This window comes from Mytilus galloprovincialis, chromosome 9 (genome assembly GCF_965363235.1).
Source record: "Mytilus galloprovincialis chromosome 9, xbMytGall1.hap1.1, whole genome shotgun sequence".
NCBI classification, from domain to species: Eukaryota; Metazoa; Mollusca; class Bivalvia; order Mytilida; family Mytilidae; genus Mytilus; species Mytilus galloprovincialis.
The window spans coordinates 69,320,348-69,344,382 of NC_134846.1; the positions used below are offsets into that span (position 1 = coordinate 69,320,348).

The 24,035-nt window shown below is 30.9% G+C and overlaps 1 protein-coding gene across 1 annotated transcript; it reads left to right on the top strand.

Moving 5' to 3' along the window:
* The first annotated feature begins 9,184 nt into the window (after positions 1-9,184).
* On the top strand, positions 9,185-19,917 carry LOC143045779 (erlin-2-like). Its single transcript, XM_076218529.1, has 12 exons — positions 9,185-9,313; positions 12,132-12,229; positions 13,283-13,305; positions 13,975-14,055; positions 14,778-14,824; positions 15,116-15,303; positions 16,501-16,633; positions 17,104-17,195; positions 17,638-17,727; positions 18,393-18,472; positions 19,306-19,468; positions 19,684-19,917. Exons 2-12 carry the CDS (start codon positions 12,145-12,147, stop codon positions 19,686-19,688), a joined length of 987 nt encoding a protein of 328 aa, XP_076074644.1. The 5' UTR covers positions 9,185-9,313; positions 12,132-12,144; the 3' UTR covers positions 19,689-19,917.
* Positions 19,918-24,035: the final 4,118 nt, after the last annotated feature.

Sequence of the window (24,035 nt, forward strand, 5' to 3'; positions counted from 1 at the left end):
TATTATTTTTCAGGTTTTTATAGACTTGATCATTTTTTTATTACCTTTAAGTATTTTTGTATTTTTTTGTATTTTTTGGTACGCCTGACTAATTTACCGGGACTCAAATAAAAAACAGATGTAGAAGATGGAACAGACACAATGGGTAAAAATGTCAAAAATAGGGGTACAGCAGTCAACATTATGTTATCACCTTAATCACTATAAAAACAAACAAATATAACAAAGAAGCACAAAAAGGTGCAATCCTATTAAAATATGGAGCAATCGTAATTTGCGTCGAAGTACAAGTATAACAAAATCAGTGATTTATATTTTAATCAGATCGAAAAAAATGCTCATTATGAAATAAACGCTTATATTAGGGGTAAATCAAACTTTGCGTTTACAATAATTCAACTTTTTAATTAACATATCAGTAATATTTTATGTCAAAACAAAAGTGCTAACTACTGGACTTTTAATACCTCAGGCACTAAACATCAACTAGTAATGTCATCGACCCAGCTGTTGTAAAAACTTACCAAAAATACTACGCTTATAGGGTTGTACTATATCTGTAAATTCTGTATGCGTCTTTATGTTTTACTGTACTTTTAATTGTATGTTTTTGTTTACTTTTTGGTCAGTTGTATATCTATGTTGTGTGTTTATTCAGTTTTGGCTGCTGTACGTCTTGGTCCCAATCATCAATTTGTCTCGTTAACAAATTATGTCTGTTTGGGTTGCTGTAAACAACTGTCATACAAGCGGAAGGATAAGATAGCTATGATACCAGGTTCAAACCACCATTTTCTTGGTTAAATGGCAGTACCAAGTGAGGAATATGGCAGATATTTTCCAGTCAATCCGTTGGTTGTTATAGTCTGGCTATTATTTTTCAGGTTTTTATAGACTTGATCATTTTTTTATTACCTTGAAGTATTTTTGTATTTTTTTGTATTTTTTGGTACGCCTGACTAATTTACCGGGACTCAAATAAAAAACAGATGTAGAAGATGGAACAGACACAATGGGTAAAAATGTCAAAAATAGGGGTACAGCAGTCAACATTATGTTATCACCTTAATCACTATAAAAACAAACAAATATAACAAAGAAGCACAAAAAGGTGCAATCCTATTAAAATATGGAGCAATCGTAATTTGCGTCGAAGTACAAGTATAACAAAATCAGTGATTTATATTTTAATCAGATCGAAAAAAATGCTCATTATGAAATAAACGCTTATATTAGGGGTAAATCAAACTTTGCGTTTCCAATAATTCAACTTTTTAATTAACATATCAGTAATATTTTATGTCAAAACAAAAGTGCTAACTACTGGACTTTTAATACCTCAGGCACTAAACATCAACTAGTAATGTCATCGACCCAGCTGTTGTAAAAACTTACCAAAAATACTACGCTTATAGGGTTGTACTATATCTGTAAATTCTGTATGCGTCTTTATGTTTTACTGTACTTTTAATTGTATGTTTTTTTTTACTTTTTGGTCAGTTGTATATCTATGTTGTGTGTTTATTCAGTTTTGGCTGCTGTACGTCTTGGTCCCAATCATCAATTTGTCTCGTTAACAAATTATGTCTGTTTGGGTTGCTGTAAACAACTGTCATACAAGCGGGAGGATAAGATAGCTATGACACCAGGTTCAAACCACCATTTTCTTGGTTAAATGGCAGTACCAAGTGAGGAATATGGCAGATATTTTCCAGTCAATCCGTTGGTTGTTATAGTCTGGCTATTATTTTTCAGGTTTTTATAGACTTGATCATTTTTTTATTACCTTGAAGTATTTTTGTATTTTTTTGTATTTTTTGGTACGCCTGACTAATTTACCGGGACTCAAATAAAAAACAGATGTAGAAGATGGTGATATATCATCAAAGAAAGCATTGTATTCTTATTTAGAAGTAAGAGAAAACAAAACAAACTTAACAAGCATTTTAATAATATAATACTAAATAACACAGTAAAACAAAAAATGTCGCAGAAATATCAGGACAATATGAAAAAAGAATGAATTATTTCGAAAGAACATTTGATCTGAATTAATGCAGATATTGGTGGAAGTATCTGTCAAGCTGCGTTTTTAAGAGTCAAATGTTTGATAACATACTGTATCTCGACGAACGTACCTTTCATCACGCAAAAACTAAAGCTGCTGTAATCACTTCTTTGCATTTCATAGCCATGAATGAATTCTGCAATCGCTATCAACCGTTAAAGAGAACTGTATTTCCGTCGTGTGTCAAATTAAGGCAACGGTGGTATTACGCTGTTAAATAGTCCTAAATCGATTAAACGAAAACAAATACGTGTTACGAACTAAAGCCGAGGGAAACACATCAACTATAAGAAGAAAACAACGGAACAAAAGAAACACCTAACTGCAACAATAAGAAACACGAACATATGCATACATAGAAACGGAATATTTTATAATAACTATCATATTCCTGACTTAGTACAGGACATTTAAAGTACACACGGTGGGTTGACAGCCAAATGAGCATGTGGTGGATAAATAAAGGCAACAGTATTATACAGCTGTTCGAAAGTCATAAATCGATTGAGACAAAAACAAATCCGGTTTACAAACTAAAACCTAGAGAAACACATCAACTATAAGAGTTAAACAACGAAACAACAGAAATACTGAAGTGAACAAAAAACAAACGACAATGCAACACACAGAGAAACGAACTATAATATAACAACTGCCAATTATCTCACTTGGTACAGGACATTTTAAGAACAAAATGTGGATTGAACCTGGTTTTGTGGCTATCCCAACATCGCACTTTCATGGCAATGTTAAAAATAACACTAAAATGACATCATTACATGACAGGAATACAGAACAAATATATATAAATGCAAGAACATTCAGGACAGAGAAATATACAAATAAACAATAAAAACTACCAGTACATTTTGACTAGTCTCGATCACTACATTTTGACTAGTCCCGATCACTACATTTTGACTAGTCTCGATCACTACATTTTGACATGCTAACCACATAATCAAATCTAAATCGTAAAACAACATAGGACAGCACACAAAACAGACGACTGGGTCAACACAACAAAAGTGACGTCACAGGTAAATTTCTAAAATATTTGATACTGTTCAAGATCAAGTTTGTAACTATGTCATTTGATGTTTTTTTTTATTACAATTACAAGAATATTTATACAGAATTGTGTTAGTAATTATATGATAAACTGTATGATCTAGCTATGTCGTTTTTTTCTAAATCAAACTGTAAAACAAATTAAATAGTGTAGACATAGTTGCTTTAAACTTAAATCAATCATTTTTCAGCACTCTATTCCTTTTTAGAAACTTATGAAATATACCAGCCTTAACATTTAGTTTGCCAGATACGCTATTCGTCTAAATATTGCTCGAATCAAAAATTAATACGAAGTTTAAGTGTATTAAAGAAAAACAATTTCGTAAAATTGTGCAAAATACGACTAAGTTACTCAATGCCAAGGAATAGTCAACCTTCTTGTTTCAATTTTACTTATTTTATTAAAACAGTTAATTTTCAGAAAATACACATACCAATGATATTTAATGTAAACCCATGAGTGCTAACTACCGGGATGGGGATACCAACGAGTACGAAACGTCTACCATCAGTGGCATCGACCTATTGGTTGTAAAATTCATCAAATAAATAAAGCTTATGCATAATTTTATTTGCTAGACTCATGTTTCGTCTTCATACTAATCAGTGGCGCCCTCGAATTAAAATTGTTAAAAGGCTGCATCTAATACGAAGTTGAAATGCATTATAAACAGGAAACTATACAATAATATCTATCAATCGTAATCTGCGTCGAAGAACAAGTATAACGACATCAGATATTTATATTTTAATTAGATTGAAAAAATTGTGCATTTATACTGTTTACTTATAAACAACAACTGGCGTAGTTTCTGACCTTGGTCAGTCATGTGAACATGTGGTGAATTTTAACTTTTTTAAACTTAAAAACACCTCAAGTTCCAGGGTATAACAAACTTTCTATTTGGTACGGCAAACATGTAAGATTTGTCTGTATAATGATCCTTAGTATAGCACTTGAAAATGAATAAATGGAAGGCAAAATCCAAAACGAATTTGAAGTGCATTAAAATCAAAATTTCCCAAAAGTTGCATGAAGTATTTCTAATCTATTCTATGCTATGTGATGAAAAACCTTAATATTTCAATTGTTCTTATTTTACAAAACAGTAAATTTACAGAAAATAAACATATCAATGATATCTCATGTCACATTGAGTGATGACTACCGGGATTTGGACACCAACGAGTTCGAAACGTCTACCACCAGTGGCATCGCCCCATTGGTTGTAAAATATACTAAAGATCAAAAACATATACATGCCATACGCACGTTACGTATAAATTCGACTATTCAGTGGCGCTCAAATCAAAACAGTTGAAAGGCCGAATCTAATACGAATTTGAAGACCATAATAAACTAGAAATACAAAAAATATCTATCAATCGGTACTTGCGCCAAAGAACGAGTATTACGACATCAGAGATTTATATTTTAATTAAAAAGTTGCGCTTTATGCTTTAAAAAGCTTGCGGGTAAATCAAGTGTATTGTTTCGAATAATTCAACTTTTTGATTACAACAAAATAAACATATCAATAATATTTCAAGTCAAATACTGGACTGTTGATACCTCGTGGACCAAACAACTACTAATAATGGCATCGACCCAGTGGTTGTGAAAACTTACCAAAAGTACTGGACATAAAGTTTTGTCCCGAAAGTTTGAATACGTCCTTATGTTTTACTATACTCTTAATTTGTTTGGATTTTTTAGTCAGTTGTGTTTTATATAACTTTTATATCTATGATGTGTTTTATCTCAATTTTTGCCGCTACCTGGGTTTTAATTGTTGTCATGTTAATCAACTATATCTGCTTGGGTTGCTCACAAATTTTTGTCAATACAACAAAACTGTTAACTAATGTCATACAAGTGGATAAGATAGCTGTAAAACCAGGTTTCAACCGTCATAATTGGTACCGTTAATTGTATTACTACCACTGGGTCGATGTCTCTGCTGGTGGACTATTAGTCCCCGAGGGTATCACCAGCCAAGTAGCCAGTACTTCGGTACTGGCATGAATACGGATTTTTTGTGTTATTAAAATTTGCTGTTTCAAAATGATAGAAATTATTATAAATTAAGGAATGTGTCTCCCTCATGCAAAGCTCTGATTCCTTTCACGGATTTGGCTATACTTTTTGGACTTTTTGGATTATAGCTCTTCATCTTTTATATAAGCTTTGGATTTCAAATATTTTGGCCACGAGCATCACTGAAGAGACGTGTATTGTCGAAATGCGCATCTGGTGCAAGAAAATTGGTACCGTTAATTTTATTACTTGATAAAATGCCAGTACCAAGACAGGAAAATGTAGATATTTTCCAGTCGATCCGTTTTGTTGATACAGTCATTTCATTTGTAGTGTTGATACCTTTTAGCGTTATAATGCCCCATATTACATACATTTTTATTTTGACAAACACACTATCAACACACATCTAATAACTGCATGTGCGTTATCCTCATTTCGTTATATGTTTTATATAAAAATTCTTTCTATCTCAAGTGTTATAAATGCCGACTAAAATTTAATCAAACACATATAAAAATAAATGTAGGGTAAACACCCTTTTGACAGCAATCCAAAGACAAACAAAAAGATTTTAAAAGGCAAACTTATAGTCTTTAACAAAGGACGAGCTCTATTCAGTATGCCAATCTCTAGCTCTCACCATGTCCATTAAAATTGTGAAAAAAGTTAACAGACAATATGAAGGTTATGCCATCATGGTAAAACTTTTGTTTTAGTTTCACTTTGGTCAGTTGTATGAAGATGTGGTGGAATTTAACAATTTAAAGCTTAAAAGCTCATCAAGTACAAAGATATACCAGATTATATGTCACGATATACGTTCGATTTGTCTGCATAAAACTCACATCTGCAGGTGGTTGAATCAAGACAAGTGGAAGGCAATAGCAAAAACGAAGTGCATTAAAATCGAAAATTCCGTGAAATTGTGCGACATACGACTAAAGAAATATATGCTTGGTGATAGACAAAAATCTTGGTTCTTCGATTATTTAACATTCTATATAAAGTAAATTCAGAGAAAACAAACTAACGGGATTGGAATATCAACGAGTACGAAACGTCCACCAGCAGTGGCATCGACCCATTGGTTGTAAAACTCACGAAAGATACCAAGTTTATACATACTTAAGTTTCTCAAACGCAAGTTTTGTCTACATGCAACTTATCAGTGGCACTCGAATTGAAACATATGAAAGGCCAAATTAAATACGAAGTTGAAAGAGCATTATAAAATGAATTACAAAAATAGTTATGCATTATGCAATATATGCCTGGGGATAAAACAAACTTATTGTTTCGAATAATTCAACGTTTCATTAACAGTAAATCTACACAAAATAAACATATCAATAATATGTCACGTCAAAACAAAAGTGCTAGGTAATAGACTGGTGGCACCTCGAGCCAACCTAGTCGGTGTAAAAACTTCAAAAAGACCAGGCGTATAATTTTGCACTTTATCTGGAAAGAATGCGTACGTCATTATGTTTTACTGTACTTTGAATCGAATGTTTGATTAGATTTTTTTCAGGCAAAGTTAAGTTGTATACCTATGTTATGTGTTTACTCAACTATGGCTGCAAGGTCCAAACTGTTCTTACAATAACCAATTAAAGGGGCACTAGCTATGAGATATATAACAAATCTAAAGTATGATTTGTTTTTGTTCAATCATTAATAATAGTGAAATAGTGAAATAATAATTCGCTTCTGGCAGCTAGGTTCAATTTTGTCAAGATAAGCTAAGGACATTGGTGATGAATTATTCACTTGCAAGTGAATAATTGGACCTCATTGAATCCGTAGTCAAGCGAACTTCAAGTTAACCCCTAACATATAGATGGATAACTCATGAATTGTGCGTGTTCGGTTATTTAAAGGAAAAGAATGTCAACATTGAAAGTGAAACAAAGGTAAATTATTTGATTGGCTGATTCGATCCACATAAAAATCATTCTTATACAGCAAAAAACGATGGTTAAAATATATTTTTATTTTTTTTTAAGAAATTAAACAGACATAGATAATGTACGTTTTTTGATTGAGTTAAGCCTGCCAATTAATATTTTAATGTGTGTTTTTCTATGTTGTGATGTTATGCTATTGTTTCAAAAAGGGAGAAGGTTTGGGTCCATTAAAACGTTTAATCCAAATGTTTGCACCTGTCCTAAGTCAGGAATCTGATGTACAGTTGATGTCGCTTGTTTATGTAATTTATACGTGTTTCTCGTTTCTCGTTTTTATATATATAGATTAGACCGTTGGTTTTCCCGTTTGAATGGTTTTACACTAGTAATTTTGGGGTCCTTTATAGCTTGTTGTTCGGTGTGAGCCAAGGCTCCGTGTTGAAGGCCGTACATTGACCTATAATGGTTTACTTTTTTTAAATTGTTATTTGGATGGAGAGTTGTCTCATTGGCACTCACACCACATCTTCCTATATATACTAATAGATAACTCCAATTGTACGCGAGTTCACTTTCTATGTATATCTGTATATATGGTTATATCGCTTATATAGCTATCGAGGGTCGTCAGCGGTCAACTCATATTGGTGATATTGAATCTGTTCAAAAACATATTTGTTTTCTACCCTATATAACACTTTGCCTTATAAGCTCTTAAGAACAAAATCACACACCTGATTATATGCATTGAAAAAGTTATATTTGTTTAAACTCTTTCATATTATTTTTTAGTAAACTATGTCAATTGGAACTGCTTTCATATGCGGATCCTTTCGTGGGAAAATTTGGTTTACTATATAGGGATTCACTGAAGTGTGCTTGTAGCGGGCACCTTCTTATGGCAGTAAGTGCCACCCTCATGATTGTCCAATTGGCACTCCTACCACACTTTCTTAATAATAAATCACAAATAATGTTGTCATTCACCTAAGAAGCCAACCAAAAGATGATTGTAGTGAACAGTGCTTTATATCACCAACCTAGTGTCCAGTACAGTGAAAATACGGATATTGTGTTATTTTAAATGAACAAAGTAATTGTATTTTTATTAAAATGTATGTTATTGCGTGGCCATGTATTTTTGGTCCTGACAAAGAATTAGTGTTTAAAATTGTTGATACACAATTGTGGAAATTACTTTTTAAGTTTAGGAATTTAATCTCCCTTATGCAAAGATACAATTAGATATGATACCTTGTTCGGATTTGTTTCAAGTATACTTTAGCTCCAGTTTGGTCTGATCAGCTCTACTGAATGTTTATATAGGATTGTCGATTATCTTTTAATATATTTAGGCCTCGAACATCACTGAATATATCAAAAACATTGTGTTATAAATTGTTTAAAAGATTTGTAGTACAGTCCTTTTAAAAGCATTCACCCCAACTGCAAGTTTCGTTGAAATCCAGTGATCCAGTTGTTTCAGATAAGAGTGTTACGTACATGGGGGAACATATACTTGCCTCCCCATGCCGCTAAAGTTGTATTTGCTTAAGAGCAACAAAAACACACCTATTTCCATAGCACGTTTATTTCAAAGAGCCAGATAACATCACATGACAAATATGCATCATCGTCATACAAAGGGGCACAACTCTCACGACTTAACTACAAAACACATACGACCATACAATACATATACTCTGAGACTACTATAACACAGTGTTATAGTAGTCTCAGATATACATAACAAGAGACACAAAAATCACTCCAGACGGACAACGGACGCGAAGGTATGACAAAGCTCACCAGGAACTGTTACACTTAAAACGTATTATTTCCCAAACCTCCCATAGCCAAAAGTGGCAAAATAATCAACCTATTGATGTTGGCCGAGTATTAGTAGAAGAGGAAGCCTCTGAAACCAGGTGAGCTAAAAATACATAGCCTTTGAAAGCAGGTGAGCTAAAATTTATATTGTGCCATACAATTTTGCAAAGATTACTTATGTAATCACTGATTTTTTTTTAACAAACGCTAATTATTAATCAGTGAACAGTTACATAATCGAAAATGACATTAGAATACGAAAATATAAGTCTACGTTATATTATTAGCTCTGCATCAATGGCGACGCCCATGTAAACCGGAAGCGGTGAATAGTTTCATCACAGTGCTTGGAGAATTGTGTGTCTTTTTGTTGTCTCAACAGAAATAGGATAAGTATGTATTCTTTACAAACATGACAACAATATATGTTGCATTTTATCAGAGGAATAGATATTTTAACTACCGATTTAGTCATTATTCATGTAGTTTAATATCGATCTGACAAGATGCAATCAAAAACGAAACTTGATTTTTACATTTCTATTTTTTTTTAACAATGACAAATTATGTATACAAGATGAACATAGCAACACATGTCACAGGATAAATTAAATTGCCGTAGAAGTAAGTGTTGACCACTGCTTTAAATTATAGATTCATAAAAATGCTCAGGTGATATCAGTCAATCAGCAAATTTGTCAAAAGAAACAAATGAAAAGGTTACGAGAAATTGGGGTAAAACTAAAAAAGCAGTCATTTGTTTTTTATGTCGATAATGTTACCTTAATAGAACTTTACTAAAATAATATGAGGCAGGCATTACCTGTGAATGGGGACGAAGTCTGTATGAATTATTTTTTTTGTTACTTACATATTTGTTAAAAAAAAAAAAAGAAACAGAAATACCGTAACGTTTCCAATTTTGGTTCTGTTGTTAGTGATTTTACTTGTGATGTCATTTAAGTTGTGACATCATGTTCAATGTAAACAAAGAAATGCAATGCATCAGGTACATGTAACGTTAAGGTTCATCTGGACCCTATGGCTAAAATGGCCGTATTTTCACCTCAAAATTTACTCTGAGTACAGACAAACCTGCACATCTGTAAACAATTTAAGGCATAGCATGCCCTAGATAAATAAATTTCAAATATGTTTCATACTTTAGAAAAATAAAAACTTACCCGGATTTTGCAGTGTACTTTTTTTCATTCCTCCAGAAATTGCCAAAATAAACTAAGTTGGGAAACAGGTTTGAGAACTTCCCCACAGGTAATAATTGAAGTGAACTGTATTGATTGACATGGACAATAGATACCTGACATTAATTGGTGATTTAAACTGTGTACCTGAGTGGACCATTTCAAGGGAAACCCAACTGTTTGTTAATGTTATCATCTTCTGCACAGACGAAAAAAAGTGCACGGCAAAATCCAATTAAGTTATAAATTTTCTAAATCATACAATGCATTTGAATTCTATTTATCTAGGGCATGCTATGCCTTAAAACTTTTCTAGATGCACAGGTTTGTCTGTACTCAGAGTAAATTTTGATGTGAAAATATGGCCATTTTAGCCATAGGGTCCACATGAACCTTAATTCATGTCAAAGACAAAGAATTATTAAAAATGAAATATTGGTATTGATTCTTCCTTGAGTTCCTATATTTTACTAGACTACTGAAAGTCTCACGACAACGAGACCGGAAGAAGGAAGTAGATTTCTGTGTTTTGTGCAAATGGGGGAATTAAAAAAAGCGACGACAAAAAATTTGAACGATTTTGAATTCATTAGTACAATGAAAATTACATTTTTTGGTTTTTCTTTAATTTTTATACTGTCATAGGAGACTTCATCCCCATAATAAAAGCTAGTTTTGAATCTTTCCGTTTCATATTTATTTGATATGACCTACATTTCTTGTGTACACAAATCGGCATATGATGACACACAGTATGGAAACCCAGTGGTGAGCGTAAAAATGTAATTCCTTTCTTGAACTGTTTTCTTCATAATTACACATTTCCACTCTTAGAGTCTACATGAACTCAAATGAAACTTGACATAAATGAAGCCAACAGTTTTTCTTGATTGAATTGTTTCACATTTTTGTCGAGCCTTCAACTTTTGTGGAAAAAGTGAGATATAGTGATCCTACATTCCGTCTGTGTCATTCACAAATATTCACTCTGTGGTTAACGTTTTTAAAATTTTGATAACTTTCTTTAACTATTTTTGGATTTCTACCAAACTTGGACAGAAGCTTATTTATAAAGGTACAAATGTAGTATCCAGAAATAAATTTTCTAAAAAGAAAACCCCAGATTTTCCGTATTTTACTTATAAATGGACTTAGTTTGCTGGGAAACATTACATTCACTCTGTGGATAAAGTTTTTAAAATCTTGATAACTTTCTTAACCTATCCTGGATTTCTACCAATCTTGGACAGAAGCTTATTTATGATCATAAAATAATAGCCAGAAATAAATTTTGTAAAAAAAAATTCCTGTTTTTCCATTTTTACTTATAAATGAACTTGTATTTTTCTGCCAGGAAACATTACATTCACTCTGTGATTAAAGTTTTTAAAATTTTGATAACTTTCTTAAACTATCCTGGATTTGTACCGAACTTGGTCAAAAGCTTATTTATGATCAAAAGCTACATCTAGAATGAAATTTTGTTTTAATTTTGTTCCTGATTTTACGTATAAATGGACTTATTTTTGCTTCCAGTTAACATTACATACATTGTACATGTACAGTCTGCAGTTAAGTTTAAAACATTTATTAAATTCATAAACTATCCTGAATATTTACTAAACTTGGACTGAAGCTTCTTACAATCAAAATATAGTATCGAGTGAAATATTTTTAAGAATTTTATTCTCATATTTGTTGAGTCTACGATAAGCAGCAAAAGTAGTTGAGACACTGGGTTCTGCGAAACCTTTACAAATTTTTTATGTAGGGCCTTTTATAGACTACAGTGTGATTTTTTTTGTTTTTTCCATTCTCTAGCTTAAATTTGCCTCAACCAATTGGTATTTACTTTTTTAATGGTTGAAGGCCATACAGTGACTTGTTATTGCTAAACTTTACATCATTTTAACTTTATTGAATAGTTGTCTCATTGGCAATCATATTACATCTTTTTATTTTAAAAATGATAGAAACCTTCTAGATTTAATATTGCATTTTTTTTACAGGTAGAACTCAGGAATGGCAAATCCATTAGCAGGACTGGCAGTGGTTGGTGTAGGATTAGCATTGTTGATGAATTTTTCTATTCATAAAATAGAAGAAGGTATAAAATTTATAATAAAGCAGTAATTCAAATCAAGTTCAACATTTGTTTTTGTGTAGTCTACAGTTGGAGAATAATATCTTGAATCTTCATGATATAACTTTATTGAAATGATACAAAATGAAATAAAATAAATCAACTCACTGTGCTTCTTTGTGTAGCCTCATTATTTTATTTAAGTTAATTGTTAACTTTTTTGCGCAATTGTTTATTTTCACGAAATAGTCAGTGTTCAGATATCTGTAAGTCCCATTGGATGCTGATGCAGCTGATTGCAGTTAGTATTTATATATGGTACATACTGTAATAAGCTGTGTCTGCTACCTTCACAAATCCTTATTGTTATGCCCCACCTACGATAGTAGAGGGGCATTATGTTTTCTGGTCTGTGCATCTGTCCGTCTGTTCGTCCATTCATCTCGCTTCAGGTTAAAGTTTTGGTCAAGGTAGTTTATGATGAATTTGAAGTCCTATCAACTTTAAACTTGGTACACATGTTCCACATGATATGATCTTTCTAATTTTAATGCCAAATTAAAGTTTTGACCCCGATTTCAAGGTCCACTGAACATGGAAAATGATAGTGTGAGTGGGGCATCCATGTACTATGGAGACATTCTTTTTAAAACTAATACATTAAAAGGAATTCTCCAAAATACTGTTAAAAAGGGACAACACCAATACCAAACACCTGACTTCTTTCAAAAAAAGACGTATTTTTATGAGAACAAACATATATTTACGAGAACAAACCACCATGGCAGAAAATGTGCATTTAAACCAGTTGAAAGTCTCCGGCTTTAATAAAATAAGGTGAGTTGTTAAAATAAAACCACCCCAAAAAAAAACCAGCTCAGTCCATATACCCACTTCATTACATCCTTTGAAGCTGTATAGGTACAATGATATTATGGATTGCTACCTATATTAAGATAATAGATGCTTTACATGGATCGCTACCTATATGAAGATTTCAACATTATGTTATTCAGGATTATTATGTATAGGAATGTCGTTGTGGTTAATGTGGTACATGTATTATTCTATTTTCAGGACATGTTGGTGTGTATTATAGGGTGAGTCGGTACATAAATTTACAGTAAGGTGCAATAAAGATTTATTTCATTGGTGGTGCATGTCACGTGACATAAGTCAATGTAAATTATAGAAAGTTATTATATATGGTGAATTGTGATAAAGCTTTAGGGTTTCATCTTAACATTTTCTGGAAGTCTTCAAAATTAAAAAAAAGTATGGACAGCTTCAATCAGCTTTGAGAAAAATCTATTGGACTTAATATGAATTCTCAGAGCAAGTTTATTGAAATACATATATATATATATATATATTTGGTGATATTAACATAAAAATGTATAACATAATACAATAATTATGTGGGATAGTTTAATGATGTTTTTTGTTATCAATTACCCTGTAATGAATTTTATTATAATTATTGTAACTTTTAAGAATTTTATAACACATAAATAGGCACAGGACTAGTGTTTTTATGAGTGACAGAGTCTATCTGACACATGCACCTTTCATCAATGGGATAGTTTATGAAATTTAAAGTAATACTTTTTCTGCCAAGATCAGTAAAAATTTCAGGATTTCATCATTTTCATGATAGTTGACTTTATTGTGTTACTGTTTTCATACTAAGTGGGAACTTGTAGTACATATTAATAATTCTAGTGATCTAGTGAAATACTATTATTATTATACAACATTACTAATTGTAGGGAGGTGCTCTTCTGACCTCAACTAGTGCTCCAGGATTCCATTTTATGGTTCCATTCCTTACATCTTTCAAAGCTGTACAGGTAAGTTGAGGTTAAAAAAAATTTCATCATGGATCAATCCAAAAACATTAGGATGTATACATTCATTTTTTAAGACACTGCATTGTGTATTTACGGGCATTACATTGTGTTTGTGAAGAAACTACATTGTGTATTTGAAGACATTACATTGTTAATTTGAAGACATTACATTGTGTTATCTTTAAGACATTATTTGGTTTATTTGAAGACATTACATTGTCAATCTTTAAAACATTACATTGTGTATTTGAAAAAAATACATTTTATATTTGAAGATATTACATAATTTATTCGTAGACATTACATTTTGCATTTGAAGATTTTCCATAATTTATTTCAGACATTACATTGTTGATCTTTAAAACATTACATTGTGTATTTGAAGACATTACATTTTATATTTGAAGACATTACATTGTTTTATTTGAAGACATTACATTGTCAATCTTTAAAACATTACATTGTGTATTTGAAGACATTACATTGTCAATCTTTAAAACATTACATTGTGTATTTGAAGACATTTCATTGTCAATCTTTAAAACATTACATTGTGTATTTGAAGACATTACATTGTGTATTTGAAGACATTACATTGTTTATTTGTAGACATAACATTGTTGATCTTTAAAACATTACATTGTGTATTTCAAGACATTACATTGTTCATTTTGAAGATTTTACATTATTGATCTATTAAACATCACATTGTTTAATTGTAGACAACATTACAGACAGATGAAGTAAAGAATGTGCCTTGTGGTACTAGGTAGGCTATTGTTATATATTTTATAAATATTTCCAAAATATGCTTGATAAAATTGCATCATGAAATCGAACTTAACTATGATAAATTACTTCTGTAAACTTGAAAAGAATTTGCTAACAAAAAATAGAAAAGTTAATAGGAATTTCCAAAATATTTCACAGTAAAAACAGACCACATCAACCTGTGACTCTAAGAAAAAAGCCACCAGACATGCAATCATACAATCAAAGAAAAACAATGATCATAACAATTTTTCCACATCTTAACTTTTTTACTGTTTAATATTTTCAGTGGTGGTGTTATTATTTTCTTTGATCGAGTTGAAGTTGTTAACAAACTGAATATAGATTCTGTGTATGATATTGTAAGGAATTACACTGCAGATTACGACAAAACTCTCATCTACAACAAAGTTCATCACGAATTGAATCAGTTCTGTAGTATACACACACTGCAGGAAGTCTACATCGATTTATTCGGTAGGTATGATTGACTTGATTGTTTGAGTCATTAGGGACGACAGAGTAACTGAAAATATTTTATCTTCATTGTTCATCAATACTATTGTGTAAATAGTCAACTAGAAGTAACCGTAAATTATTTTTTCTGCAAGAAAAGACAGAATATTATTATTAAGCAAAGATTATAAAATATATTGGTATCACATCGGCGGCTAGAGCGTCGTCCGAAGACAGATGGTTTCCGGATAATAACTTTAGTATAAGTAAATAGAAATCAATAAAATTTTAACACAATGTTTATAACAACAAAAGGAAGTTTGGGATTGATTTTTGGGGTTATGGTCCCTAAGTTTAGGAATTAAGAGCCCAAAGGGCCCAAAACAAGCATTTATCTAGTGTCAGGACAATAAAGTGTGTATAAGTATTTCAATTGTTCTGAAATTGGTTTAATACCATAAGTAGAAGGTTGGGATATATTTTAGGGGTTATGGGGCAAACAGTCTAGGGAGACTTTGTAACAGCATCCTGTTAGAATTACTTCTTGTTAATATTAATTTTAACCATGACTGTATGACATTTTATATTTTAATATTTTTTGATGTATTTAAATGAGTAGTTATTGTTGCAAACTCCATTAGAAATTTGAATTGAGATCATTTTTGGAATAAGGGTAAGGGGGAGGTGAAAAAAAAATAGGGGGGGGGGGCAATTTTTCTCATTTCAGATTTCAGAAATAAAAAGAAAATTTCTTCAAACATTTGTTTTTTGGAGAGGATTAATATTCAACAGCATAGTGAATTGCTCAAAAGCAAAAATAAATTTTAAGTTCATTAGACCACATTCATTCTGTGTCAGAAACCTATGTTGTGTCAACTATTTAATAACAATCCAAATTCAGAGCTGAATCCAGCTTGAATGTTGTGTCCATACTTGCCCCAACTGATCAGGGTTCGACCCCTGCAGTCGTATACAGCTGCGCCCTGTGGAGCATCTGGTTATGTTCTGTAATATAAACACACTTAAGTAGGAATAGACATGGTTTGTAGGTGTATGTAAATGGATGATTAACAATGTAAATATACCACAAAAATAATGGATCTCGATTTTCCTGAGTGAATAGGGCCCGGTTTGTCAGTTGCTATAAAGAAGATGCGAGATTAATTATTTAAACCTACCTACTGTTATAAATAGATAATGAATGATATTTGTGTACAGATCAGATAGATGAGAATCTCCGTACAGCCCTGCAGGGTGATTTAGGAAACATGGCACCAGGTTTATCTGTACAGGCAGTTCGAGTCACAAAACCTAAAATTCCAGAACAGATCAGAAAAAATTATGAATCTATGTAAGTAATTATAAATATTATTTATAAAAAAATAGAAATATGCTACATTTGTGTTAACCTTTGATCAGGATTATATTTGTTATAATCTTGCAAGAAAATTTCATAGGAATATAGTTTGTATAAATGTCAATGGCTTGTCCATCTTTACAAAATACAAGTTGTCATACATATTTTTAGCTAGACCTAAGAGCCTTTAGCTGTTTGTTTTTATGAACTTGATACATGTATATCTTTTAATAGATTTTCTCTAACACAATCTTCAACAACGAATAAGAAATGATAATTTTCTGCTCTTATAACCCATTTCCATTTTGTATTGTTTTATTGATGCTGTATATTTGGTAGTTAATTTTCATGTTATTTGTTATGTATGAAATATGTTTAAGAAAACCATGGTCTTATTTTTAATAGTTTTATGTGAGCTTTCACAGTTCTGATTTTTTGAAAATGCTTCTTATATTTGATTTCAGGGAAGGAGAGAAAACAAAGTTACTTATTTCTATTCAGAAACAGAAAGTAGTGGAGAAAGAGGCAGAAACAGAGAGGAAAAGAGCTGTTATAGGTAGGTACAAGAAGTCATTCTCTGATGTTGTCGGTATATTTTACTTAGGCAAACCTGAATATCTACAATTTTGCTCACCATAAGACAGCACTTTCTATTCTCCAAGTGGTGTATCATTTTAACATTTAAAAGAAAAAGTTTTCATGAGAAAAGGATGAAATGGACATTCTTATTCCAAATTTGTATGGTCTAGTGCACACTTATTTGAAGTCATGCATGGATTTATAGGTTTAATTCTACTGGTGTAAATGCTATATTCCCATGTTTTTAGCTCACTTGTAAATTTTGATCGATTTGTGATAACCGGTTTGGATATTAATCCTCATCTATATTGTCACTATTTAATCATTTCACTTATAGAAACTTTTAATTAGGAACTGTTGGTTTAAATATTGCTAAAATTGCTAATATTGAATAAACAAGAGTTTTTGACACATTACAGAGGCTGAAAAAAGTGCTCAGGTGTCCAAAATTCAGTGGCAGCAAAAGGTAACAGAGAAAGAATCACAAAAGAAGATATCAGAAATAGAAGGTAAGCATGAGATGAAATGTTTGATATTGATCATCATTGTAGCAACACAACAACATAAGTTTTCCAGAAAATTAGGTTAATGCATTAAATCATGGTTAAAATTGTGTAACATCTTATATATTATAGATAAAGTGGAAGCAAATACTAGGCCTTGTGGTTGTAAAATCTCAGAAATAATCCAATTGAAATACTTTATTTGATGTTACGAGCTAAAATTTTGTACTCTGAGAAGTGAGTAAAGTATTGCAACCAAACAGCCTAGTTATTATATTTTCAATTGTATTGCAACCAAACAGCCTAGTTATCATATTTTCAATCGTATTGCAACCAAACAGCCTAGTTATTATATTGTCAATCGTATTACAATATACATGTGGACTTGTAGATTTCAGACTTTCATGTGTTTATTTATTATTTGGGATCCTCGATAAGTGTTTTCATTCAAGATTTATTAATTTGATTCTTGTACATGTTTAAAAAGATAGTACTAAAGGAGAATATTGAAGATCTGCCTACACAAATGTTTTGTCTATCCAAGTTGAAATATGAAAACATGACATGAGCCACAATTTTATACATTCTCTTATGCTCTTATTGGTTGAGTAGATGAATCATGTACAACCCCCACTTGAACAGTTTAGCATAACGAATTGTTCTGTTTTTAGATGCTACCCATTTAGCTAAAGAAAGAGCAAAAGCAGATGCTGAATTCTATAGAGCAAAGAAAGAAGCAGAGGCTAATTCAGTATGTATCAAATCATTAACAAGCAGTCTCATTATTGCTGCATAAAGGAAATTAACTTAGAAGCATGGTTGATTCTTGTGGAATTCATAACTATGCTATTTGTATGGCTTTAATTTTAAACAATTGCATTCCACAAATCTTTATTAATTGTAATACTGAAGCAGTTATATAAATATATGTAGTTCATCCAGTTAAATCATTGATAGAATAGAAAATGGAAACAAGGAATGTATCCAAGAGACTATAACCCGACCAACAAACAGAAAATGGCACATGACCTCCAAATCAGTGTTTTGAGAAAATTCTGCACCGGGAGGTAGACTTCAGCTTACCCCATAACAGTAGCAAATTATACATCATGGATGCAACACTTAACTCAGAAACAGAAAAATGAACCAAAATTTAAAAAAAAACATACAAGATTAATAAAGGCTTATGGTTTCTGACATTTGCAAAAATGTGGCGGGGTTAAACATGTTTGTTTATGCTGTGGTACTTTTGGTATGAATATGACTGTTTGAAAATTTATCAATTAGACATTCAAATTCTCCAAAAATAACTGAGATAGGAGTAATTGGATTTTATAGTTTTTCCTCTGTTGTACTACAATGACACCATATTTGAATTACCACAAAAATTCAAAAGCTTTAAAATACCCTTTTTTAGGTAATCTGTGTTCCTGTTGTATGACTCTATACTGAATTTCTCAATAACATAGCCACTGGGGACATTTTGATATTGTGAAGCAATCTTGTTTATTTTATTAATTCTAAATACTGCAACATTGTTTTGAAAGTAAATGTATTAAGAAAAAAACTTGTTCTAATTTGTAGGCTAAACTGACTGACCAATACTTGGAGATGTTACGTTACCAAGCCATTACTACCAATACAAAAATATACTTTGGTAATAGTATTCCTCAGATGTTTATGGATCCTAGTGGAGTTGTCCAAACTTCTCAGCAAAAGGGTGCTTCATCAAAAGTTTCTGAAAATAGTAAGTAAACTTTTATGATACTTAAGGTATTTAGAATAAAGTAAAATTAAAACTGAAAAAAAAATCAGAAAATTCATCCATTAAATTTTGACAGGTGAGCTCTTAGGAGCCTCTTTTTTTAAATTTTATTTGCACTAAGTGATTGATGGAGAAAATTTCATCTTCATTGTGAAATAAAAAATAAATTAAAAACTGAAACGTTCTTTTTTTTTCAGATTAAAAGTTAAAGAAGAAGATGAGCATCTGTGATACGAATGAATTAAACCAAAGTGGAAATGTCATTTCTGAAAATAGAACTGAAATGGAAATGTTGTTTCTTAATATAGAACCAGAATGGAAATGCCTTTATAAATAAAAGAACCTAAATATAAAACCTTACCAAAAATTAAAAAAAAAAAGTAGAGTGTAAAATTTTTTTCCTTCCAAGTATTTCAGTATAAAATGTTTCCTTTCTCTTATCTTTATGTGCCATTTGTATCTTATTTATAAAGTTATAATGACATTAAAATAAACCATTAAATTGTAAGGTTTATTAGTGTTTGATACTGTAAATACAGAGATTATTGTGAATTTGTCATTTTAGACCAAAATGCAATAATTGTTTTTTGCCCTACTGATTAAAAGCGAGCTTCATTCATGTAAATGAATCCAAAACCCTGTTGCTTTAATCAAAAACATTGCAATAATTTCTGAATTTACAGTAGTTAGAGTGTATTTAAAGGTTTTCAGCAATCTCAATTCAAGTATGTTATAAGAATATTTATGTTAAAATTATTACATGTACTTACAAAATTGCATGGTCTTTGGTTATTTTCATAGTATAATTTTATTTTTTTATAATTTTCAAATTATTAACTAATTAGATTGATAAATTTATTTCTACTAATATTTTTCAATTTGACCTTCCTCTGTTTTCATGTCAGAAGTGAGTGGCTTGTTGTTTTAAAAAATTATGAAGTAAATATTAGACCAAAAAATTAATGTGTAATCACTAAATTGTGTAATTTTTTTTTTTTTTAAATTATGTTCAAACTTCAAACAGTAATGACAAAAAATAACTGTTATTTTCATTTTTAGCAGGTTTTAAATATTTGTGTGGAAAAATTGCTGTATTTACATTATTTTGACATACTTTTTCACAAATTTTGAAAGTTTATTGCTCTTGTGATTTGTGTACACAATTGTAAACTTTAATATAATCACATTCTTTATTCAAATAGGTGTAACTATAATTCTCTGAAATTTTAAGTTTATATTCAAAGTGTTTTATATATGGTTTGTACACTAATTTCTTACATACCATAATAACAATAGTGCCTTTGTACGTATACTGTTGATATTGTTAGATATTTATAGTGTTGTGATTACCTGTATGTTAATTGTATGTTAATTCCAATCAAAATATCTACTTTGTCTAATGTTTACACGAGGAAAAATTTGTTTCCTTAGACATGTCATTTCTTTGTCATATACTATTGTAGGTTTTCAAAATAAGATCTATCTCAGATGCTGATCCAGGATTTTGAAAAAGAGGGTGCCTACCACCAAAACAATGTTAGGATTTGGAATTTTAAAAAGTCTATGGATTGACTATCTATGTAGCTACAAAAGCCCCCTTCACCCATCCCTAAATCAGCTTCTGCATAAAAGAGATGATAAGTAAAACAAAATGTTGCCAAAATTATCTTAACATGAACTTTATCCCCTAGGTTAAAGGGGGTTCCAACCATATGTCCCTATTGAAAATCATTGATTGTAAAAAAAAAAAGGGGGTTATCCTCACTATTTACCATCACAAACTACAGTTGTCAAACTCATTCTGTTGGATATATCAAAATAGAAACTCATTAATCATCAGATATTATTATCTATGTAAGCAGTATTAATGTTGTGTATATATTTTTTTATTTTAAACACACTTAAGAGAAGAAGGATGTTTTAAAATCTTACAATCATTCCATTTAATATTCAACGCTTACTTCATTTTACACATTTCCTGTATTTGATGTTTTTGAAAGGGATTTAGAATTTAAATTTGTGTGAGACTTCAATCTAGATTAATGCAGTGAATAAAAGACAAGTTATATCCAAGACATAGCTAAGAATGGGTAAAATATAATCATTGTTAATTTTGTTCTTACCCTGCAAAGTATTAATGATTTATAAAGAAAATCAACAAAATCATAGTTTCAGATGTGATGGTGATATAGATTATGTCATTATTATATAAAAAGTTGTACACATTTATGTAAATATTTATTTTAGGACTTTTACAGTACATCATATTTGTGTTCAGATCAATTATGGATTACGAGTAAGAATACAGTTGTAATTACACTAATTCTCAGCATATATGAGTATTATTTTTTTTTTATTATTTTGAAGTATCTCCGTGTGTGCCGGGTACACTTTGTCCATCAAATAGCTGCTACTGTTTTTCATATGAGAATTTAAATTTAATTAAACAAAAAATTTGTTTTTTTATTTAAAGAGGAAGATAAGAAGACATTGTACAATTTGTGCTCCCTATCCATCATGATACTTTGACATCCACCCTTCTAAACTAGAAATAGGTACACATTTAGTAATATTAAGTATGGATATATCTGCAGACAAGTCATATTTTTTTAAATATTTTTCTTATGCTGTAAACTGCTTACACCATTCCATAACTTGAGTATTAATTTATACATGTATAAATAGTTGTATAGGAATGAATGATAAAATTCTATACCTGTATAAATTATTGTTCATAGTGTTTTAGTTTGATGACCCTTTAACAGTTTTGTAAAAATTGGCTGTCAAAAATACAGGAGTTAGTTTCACAAAAAAACTTACGACTAAGATTGGTCTTAAGTCATGAACAAACCAGTATACTTAAGATCAATCTTAGTCAGGCCACGGTTTTTTAATTTGTTGGTTTACGGATTTTTCGCATAAAAAAGTCGGGTCGGTCGGTCGGAAAAAAAAAGAAAAAAAATATCTTTCAAAACAGAAAAAATACGCAAAATAAAATATATATTTCACCTTACTAACAAAATGTTGGTCTTATATGCTGTTTTGTCATCATTTCTTAACATTAAGTTTGTTGAAATATTATTGATCAGTGATCATGAACATCGCATGACATCGTTTAATAATTTCCTGTAAAAAAGGGGGGTTGCACGGACAAAGACGAAATTAAATCGTCATTTCACAAACAAGAAAAACAGATTCGCGTAGCTCTCAATCAATCTCAGAAAACTTGGTGAATAATGATCTTCAAGCACAAAAACTGATAAAGAAAAAAATATAAAAACGTCGTACAAAAATAAGTTTCAACACACGTGTCGAAAAACGTAATAGACTCGTCCACTGGAAAAACGACAATATCGGGTTAATCAGTTGTCATGCAATCCGGTTTTTATCCCAATGATCGATATTTTTTGTTATCTATGAAACATGAAAATTCCAAATGATTTGTTAATATTCAGTACTTTAATTGATGTATTCCACCTGTCCACATTTGGACAAGTCTATTTCTCTGAGATGATGCATCTTACGGACTGATGACAAATAAGGGAAACGAACTTATTTTGTAAGTGGTTTTAAACACAGGTTTCGTTCCACAAAATTATTTGCGCAAAAGACATTTCAAGGTCAGTTATAATTGATTTGTCTATTTTTAGAAACGTAAATTATTTTTCACAACAGAAAGGGTTACAGTCAACTTTGTTAATGATTAATGCATTTCATTTCATAATAAAGAAAAATTTAATTATTTTTCAGGGATAATGCATTTAAAAGGGTCGGCGGGAATAAAAAAGCATGAAAAGTCAATTTTATTTTTATTCTGAAAATCGGCAAAATCGGGTCGGCGGATCCGTAAACCAACAAATAAAAAAACCGTGGCCTCATAAGTTTTTTTGTGAAGTCGACTCCAGGTGGATGGATTAATCTGGCGCTAAAATTGGCCATAATATTGTTGCTTGAATATTCAGTAGCAGCTTAAATTTTTTGCTGAAATGTCTTTCGCCTGTTTTTCAATAGAAACATCAGCTATAATAGTTTTGTTAAAATTAATTAAATTTTTATTTTGGATGAAATCCCATATCTTGTAAATGCTCACAAACAATAGTTGCATACATGTGTCATGTAGAAACATGAGAAATGTGTAAAACAGAAAATTACTGTGTATACAGTTGTAGCTATTTGTTTGATACTACTTCTTGGTTTTGAAGCTGAAGTTTTCTGTATATTGGGATCCCTTTATTTGTGAAGGTTGTGTATTATTTTATGTAATGCTCAAGTAGACTAGATTTTTTTTATAATCATAATCAGACTATTATCCTGCACAGTGTGGTGCTTTGTGTTGTTTATTGCAATATGTATACATGTATTAGTGTATGTGAAATGTTGATTAAATGTATGTTAAAAAGAGAGCATTGTTAATAATCATAATGTTTGATACAGACATGATGTTGTTATTTATCAAGTCATATATGATTTTGTTTATTTCATAAAACTAAGAGTTGTGATTTGGCTGTTATATCTTTTGGAACAAATAACAAAAAGTTTAACTAATGAG

Excerpts from the sequence above, each read along its gene's own strand:
- LOC143045779 (XM_076218529.1), top strand. The coding sequence starts at position 12,145 with ATGGCAAATCCATTAGCAGGACTGGCAGTGGTTGGTGTAGGATTAGCA. Across the intron at positions 12,230-13,282 it reads TATTCATAAAATAGAAGAAG|GACATGTTGGTGTGTATTAT; the intron begins GTATAAAATTTA and ends TTCTATTTTCAG. Across the intron at positions 16,634-17,103 it reads AGAAAAAATTATGAATCTAT|GGAAGGAGAGAAAACAAAGT; the intron begins GTAAGTAATTAT and ends ATTTGATTTCAG.